Source organism: Camelus bactrianus, chromosome 10 (genome assembly GCF_048773025.1).
Source record: "Camelus bactrianus isolate YW-2024 breed Bactrian camel chromosome 10, ASM4877302v1, whole genome shotgun sequence".
Classification (NCBI taxonomy): domain Eukaryota; kingdom Metazoa; phylum Chordata; class Mammalia; order Artiodactyla; family Camelidae; genus Camelus; species Camelus bactrianus.
This window is the reverse complement of record NC_133548.1, coordinates 33,982,361-33,988,743: the sequence shown is the minus strand read 5'-3', so window position 1 is coordinate 33,988,743 and position 6,383 is coordinate 33,982,361. Positions and strand designations below refer to the sequence as shown.

General features: G+C 50.3%; 1 protein-coding gene across 1 annotated transcript; it reads right to left on the bottom strand.

Moving 5' to 3' along the window:
- Window positions 1–682: 682 nt before the first annotated feature.
- On the bottom strand, window positions 683–6,160 carry DBX1 (developing brain homeobox 1). The gene is made up of 4 exons (XM_010964766.3): window positions 5,453–6,160; window positions 4,714–4,815; window positions 2,608–2,810; window positions 683–2,194 (listed from the first exon to the last, which is right to left on the bottom strand). The coding sequence occupies exons 1-4, from the start codon at window positions 5,817–5,819 to the stop codon at window positions 1,823–1,825; spliced, it is 1,044 nt and encodes a 347-aa protein (XP_010963068.2). The 5' UTR covers window positions 5,820–6,160; the 3' UTR covers window positions 683–1,822.
- Window positions 6,161–6,383: the final 223 nt, after the last annotated feature.

Below are 6,383 nucleotides of genomic sequence, written 5' to 3'. Positions count from 1 at the left end.
GGGGTGTGGGTTAGGATAATAAACAAATGTGTGTCTGTGCAGCTGATGCAGCAGAGACCAATCTCTTAAAGGGCACAAAGCCCCTGCCAGAATTCTAACCTGATGTTCGTTACTCGTTGCTGGTCAAATAAATCATTTTTGCTGTAAGTTAGTCCTTAAAGAACTTTAGTTTGACTGGGGAGCCCCAGAGTCTGTCTCCCAAGGGTTCCCAAGCCCTTCCTGTAGATGGCATTCCTAATAATATCAGTTCAGATGCAAAAGTCAAAACCAACTTTGAGCTTCCCTGGAGACTAGAAAATATGCCTTCAAGGAAGGAAAGAAAAATCATTGCAAATTTTAACCACTAAAATTGACTTTCATTGATTTCTTTCAATCCATCATTTCAGTCCTTAGATTAGGGAAGCAGGATGCACACTCAGCTTGTCGGTATCACTTTACTGGAGCTATTTTACTTGTAACCATAGCAAATGTGGCTTTCTTAGGATACAGGGAAGCAGAAAAGGCACTGACCTCAGAGTCAGATGGGCTCTAGTTCCAGCTTGGCCACTAACTAGTTGGGTGCTTTAGACATATGCCTTCTGTGAATTCCAGTAGCTCTTAAACTAGAATAGCTCCATTCCTTGAACTAGAATAGCTCTAACATTCCGTGAGTTAGGGATATCACTTGACCATTGTGTCCATTCTACTTTTTATTTAGCATTTGTTCATTTGATACATACATACATATATATATATAAAAATCTGTACATAGTAAAAATACAAAATAAGTATTTCTTTATAAGTTATGCAATTAAACAGCTACCTTTTTAAAGTTTAAAAACCATTGCAAAAAAGAGAGAAGGAAATCTAGTCAGTCCTTTATATCATTCACAATAACCTTGGTATAAAATATCCATACCTGTGTACAAAATAATGTACAGTTCATAAAAGCTGTGCAAAGACAGCAAAGTTCCATGAAAAAAAAATCAAAGAGGCTTGTAGGTTTCTTTCTGTTAATATCATGCCCAGTGCTCAGTGAAACCTCCCCAGAAATAATAAAGGGGCACAAGGTAGAGTGCTTAGTGCATAGACTATGAATGCAGAAATAGTAAAAAAAAAAAAAAAATTTTTTTTAATGCACATACAGAGACTGACTCTTCCTCCTCCCATTTAGAGAACTTGCTTCTTTTTCCCAGAGAGCTTTTGGAATATGACACTTAGAAAAGACTCATTATTACGTGGTACCTTAGACCAAAAGGCACAGATAGGGTTTTTTTTTTTTTTTTCTTTTTGAAATTCTTGAGCTTTCTAAGGACACTGCTATGGGGAAGACTGGGTTACCAGAGTCTGGAGTTGGGTAGGAGGCCCTTGCTACCTCAGATAGGGAGGGGGATGGAATCTAGGAAGTCAGGGGTCCTGAAGTTAGATGCTTGATATTGTGACTCCTAACTCGGCTTCCAACTTCATAAAGGGTTTCCTATCTTCCAGGGTTGCTGCTGCTGCAGACCAGCGGGGCCTGTCTCCGTTAAACGCAGGCTGTGGGAGTAAACACCCCACTGTGTTTAAAATTGCTTGCAATAAACAAGATAGGAGCCCCTGTGGAAAAGTTAAGGCCGGGACCAAGACCTAAACTTCTGTGGAGTGGCTGTTGGGAGGTGTTTTGTGGGGGAAGGGAATGTCACTTGGGGCAATGGAAGGGACCGAGGTGCCCTAGACGAGGTAAAAGCTCAGCAGGGCGCGGCAGCGTCTGGGCAGAGGAGACTAAGTGAACACGCACTGAATCCCACCTCTTCAATTTCAAAGCACTTATAATCAATCAGTAACACCGGGCGCGGGAAGGCTTCTAAGACACGGTGATCTCCTCCTCCGCACCCTCCTCATCGTCCTCGGAGTCGGAGAAGTCCGAAGGTTTGTCAGGGCTGCCTGAGTGCGCGGGCGAAGAGGGCAGCGGCCCTTGCAGCCGCAGCCGCAGCCGCGGGTCCCGCAGGTGCGGAGGGTCGGGGGACGCGTGATAGACCAGGCGGTGGCGGGGGCTGCCCTGGCCCTCGTCCTCCTCCTCTTCGTCCCCAGGACCCTTCTGACCCACGTCACTGAGGTCTGGGTGCGGATTGAGTTTGGTGGGAAGGGTCTGCTCACGGCAGCCCCCGCTAGACAAGAGCTCGCGTTCCTTGGAATTCCGCCACTTCATGCGCCGGTTCTGGAACCAGATTTTCACCTGGGGCGAGAGGGGTGAAAGGGGAGCCGCAGAGGTTAGCGCAGACCCCACCTCTACCCCAACCGCCCCAAGAGAGCGGGAAGGAGGCCGTGTCCTTCCCCTCCTTGCCTGCTCCCCACCCGGTAAAGTGAGTTCGGTTAGGACTGGGCGCTTACCCTGCCGCCACCCCCACCTCAGCTTCTCGCACCTCTCGCCACGTCCTCGGGCCCCTGGCCCAGGTCGGGGGTGGGGGTAGGGGGCTCTGAGCCCGAGAGAGAAGCGGGCTTTCCTGAGAGGTCTCTGCGAAGCTGGCTCGTGCACTTATTCCCTCTCTAGAGCTTCCCCATCTGTACAATGGGACCTATGCAGTTTCAGAGAACCCTGCCATTTGTCCGATGCGTGGGAGAGAGGAGCTGTGGGGATAGTGCCTTCACCTGTGAGTCTTTCAAGCCCAACTTGGCCGCCAGCTTCTTGCGATCGGGCTTGCTGATGTACTTTTGTTTCTGGAACATCTTCTCCAGCGCCTTGCGTTGCACATCAGAGAACACGGCTCGACGCAGCATGCCCCGGCGAGGCTTGCCGCGGGCGGCCAGCGGCCAGGAGAAGGTCCCCGGGATGGGCACGACGCTGGAGGACGCTGCGGAGACCAGGGGTGGGAGGTGAGTGAGTGGGAGGTATCCCGCTGGGGCCAGTGGCGTCCGACCCTCCACTGTGGCCTCCTTGCGTTTTTCTCTCTGATCCCTTCATCTTTTTAAAGCTCTCCTTTCTCTCCCTCTGGAGAATAGGCTACGAACCTACAAACCTGAGAGAGTGAAAGGCGCTTTCCGCCCAAATAACTTTCCCTTTCAACCGTGCAAACCCGGATTAGGTAAAACCAGGGAAACAGAAAACATCCCCCACAATAGCCTGTTTGGTTTTCTCCATTCAGCGGTCTCAGGGAAACAAACCTGCGTGCGTCAGTAAAATAGCAACAGAAAAAAAAATTACAAAAGTAAAAATAAAATATCCAGCCGAGGCCACTGGGTTTTCCCTCTACGCTTTTAGCACGTTGATAGCTTTTGCATTCTTTAGATGAAAATGAGGTGCTTTACTGATTTGATAGAGAGGAGAAAATCCGCTTTGGATTTTTTATTATTTGAAAAATCCAATCAGTATTCATCTTTTCTATATTAATCTTTCCTCCCCTCCCCCACAAAATGTGGCCCGATACATGAAAAGTGGCAGCTAATTAGCACATTGACCGCTTCCCAATGGGTATTGGCATGATAAAAGGGGGGGGGGGAGTTTTGCTTTAAGGGAGAAAAAAAAAACCCAAAAGAAACAGAGACTCTAATGAAGCGTGAATGGTAATTGTGTAGTAATGAACTAACAGAAAAAGACTGAGGACAAGCAGCGAAAGCCATATATTACTGGGACAAAAGAGATTTACACTTTCAAACTAAACACAACTGCAGGCCAAGACCATTGGGAGAATACTGATGGCAGAGGCTTCTCTTCCCCCAATCATTTTCGTTAAATGGACATGAAAAGCTATTTATAAAGCTCGGGTTGTTTTTGTTATGGCATTGAGATGGGAGAGAAAGGGAGCAAATTCCATTAGCAGCAGCAGCATGAATGGTGGTTGGGGGGGGGCATTGGTGAATTCTCTCTCCCCCTTTCAGAAATCAATTGCGTGTTTCTTTCGCTGATATTTGGGAGTGCTGTGGATCCCATCCCCCACCCAGTCCCTCTTCCCTTTATAGGAGTTCCTCTGTCTCCTCAGTCTTGACCAACTGCAGAGTTTTTGAACCATAGTTTGAGCCACCACGGGGATTCCAGGATGAAAACCTCGTGGAACCTGTTTGAGGTGTTTCTCCTTTAGACTGGGACCCAATTATGGGCTCTTATTTTATGAGCTCAACGGTCTTTAAAACGGTATAGTGGTGGGGGGAGGGTATGAGAAGAGTTTGGGAAATCAGGTTGGAAATAGAAGACTGGGATTATGGGAGGATCTAGTCCTCCTCCCCCTGGGCAACCCCAGGCATCCCACACAAGAGGGCACCCTATGTGGTCTTGTGAAAAGCCCGAAGCCCTGAATGAGTCTTAAAGAGAAATTAGCCCCGGCTGGTAGGTGTCTCTCCACGGCTCGGAGGGACGAGGGGCTGGTCTGTGTGTGGCTGCCTGGAGGAGCTGACCAATTGGTCATGGTGCTGAAACCTTTGTGGGGAATCGTGGCCAAGTGCACTGACTCTGTGGGAAAACGGCGGCGTGAAGGGATGCCAACAGCTCCTCTCCGGGAAGGGAACCGCCTCAAATTGGGACCATGACAATTCCTGCTAATTTGTAGAGCAGGGAATTGGTGCAAAGTGTCAAGCAGTCACTGCTTGTGCTAAATAGGGCATCAAATTGGCGCGACGGATTCGTGAATGTTGTACGCCTCGCAACCTCTGAACCAGAGCGTAACCCCGTGGGGTGGACGGAGAAATATGGCTTCGCAGGGAGCGACGGGCTGGGGCTGGTGCACCGCCCAGCCTCGTGAAAGGAAGGGGGATGAGACCTACCTGGGAAATAAGAAGATCTGATGAAAGGCTGGAAGGAGCCTTCAAAGTAGGGAAAGGTGAAGGTCTTGGGAGGGACACTCTGGAGCAAGGCAGGGGACGTTTCTGGGAGATAGTGAGGGAAGGAGGAAAAGAAGTCGGGAGACAGAAAGGGAATTTGATTACATACATGATTATTGTACATCGTATTGAATACATGACATGATTAACCCTTAGGCTGGTTTCAAAGGCATCTTCCTCAATGCACTGCCAGAATAAAATAAATCTTTTCCTAACACTGTCTTCATCTGTGGAAATCCTCCCCCCACCAATAGTCCTCAGTGTCGCCCCTGTCCCTAATGTTATCCTAGGCACTAATGAGATAGGTAGGACTGGGGAGGGGAAGAAAAGAATTGCAGATCCATAATACTAGCAAAGCTAGTAAATGTATTGTCTTGGGTTTAAAAAACTGGCTCCCAGAAGCTAGAGGACGCAAACGCAGACGCCCAGGGGAGTGCGCTCAATTTCGCTGCGCCAGGGAACTGTGCGCGCTCTCACACTGCAGGTATTCACGTTCATTCTGAGGGTGAGGCTTTTCTTCCGGGAATTCTGGACCTAAGTTTTACACTGCTTGACGTGGGGCCTCGGGGATCGTGCACAGGTGTGTGCGCCGCTGTGTGCGTGGGTACCCGCTGCATATAGGAAACTGAGGCCAGAAGGACTCCGCACTTAGACAGGCTCTCAGCGTTTAGCTCTCACTTACCAGTTCTGGGCGCCGAGGAGAGGATGGCGTTCACTCCAAACTTCAGAAACGTGGGCTCGCTGGCAGGGGAGGCAGCTGTCTGCGGTGAGCCGCCCCGCCGACTGCCCGGGCCCGGGGAGCCCAGGTCCGAGGCCCCGGTGTCTGTGAGAGCCGCAGGGGCCCTCTGCCTAGGGGGCGACATGCTGGTGGTGGGCACGCTGCGGGGCAGGTAGGCTGGAGGTCGGCTGATGCGGATCAGATCCTCCACCAGGAAGCTCGAGTGGCTGGAAAATGCCGACTGCAGGGATTGGGGCAGCGTTAAGGTGGGCGTGGGGCGCAGGAGGCTGGGGTACCCGGCGGGGGGCGCGAGGAGGCCGGGGAACATCATGTTAGGAGCGGGGCGGGCAGAAAAAACCCTTCTTCCAGTGGCCAGAGGGTAAATTGCTGGCTTCCCGCCCCTCCCGCCCCCTCAATGCCCCCTCTCTTGGGCTTAGCAAAGGTCTTCAAGTAACGATCCCTCTTGGGCGTCTGCGAGTCCTCCTTGGTCCTCCCGTCGAGGTGATGGTTTTATAGTAGCCCGCCCGTTAAAGCGCTTTGAAAAGTGACAGCTCTGACAATGAAGTTCAACAAAGTTCTCCACTCGAGCTTCATTCGCCAGAGGCTCTGGGCGCTCTGATTGGCGCAGGGGTGCAATTTATGATTGGATTAGTCTTCATAAGCATGGCCCGCACAATGGGCCGGCAACAAAGGCTGGCGCGCATCAATTCTGCATATCGACCGCCTCTTTGCAATACAGTGCGCCCCCAAAGCTCTCGCCGGGAGTTTTTGTTCCAAAGCAACACCGGGGCTAATTAAATGCCTATTTAGAAGTTTCAGATGACATCTTGCCTCATAGAAAAGGAATTATTTAAAGAACGCACTAAATTTATTTGCAGCCCCCCTGCTGAGCCTG

What these genes read in the sequence shown, in the direction of transcription:
- DBX1 (XM_010964766.3), bottom strand. Translation starts at nt 5,819, where the DNA reads ATGATGTTCCCCGGCCTCCTCGCGCCCCCCGCCGGGTACCCCAGCCTC. An exon ending in CAGATCTTCTTATTTCCCAG is followed by an intron (nt 2,811 to 4,713) that starts GTAGGTCTCATC and finishes TGGTCTCCGCAG; the next exon opens with CGTCCTCCAGCGTCGTGCCC. An exon ending in TGGGCTTGAAAGACTCACAG is followed by an intron (nt 2,195 to 2,607) that starts GTGAAGGCACTA and finishes CTCTCGCCCCAG; the next exon opens with GTGAAAATCTGGTTCCAGAA.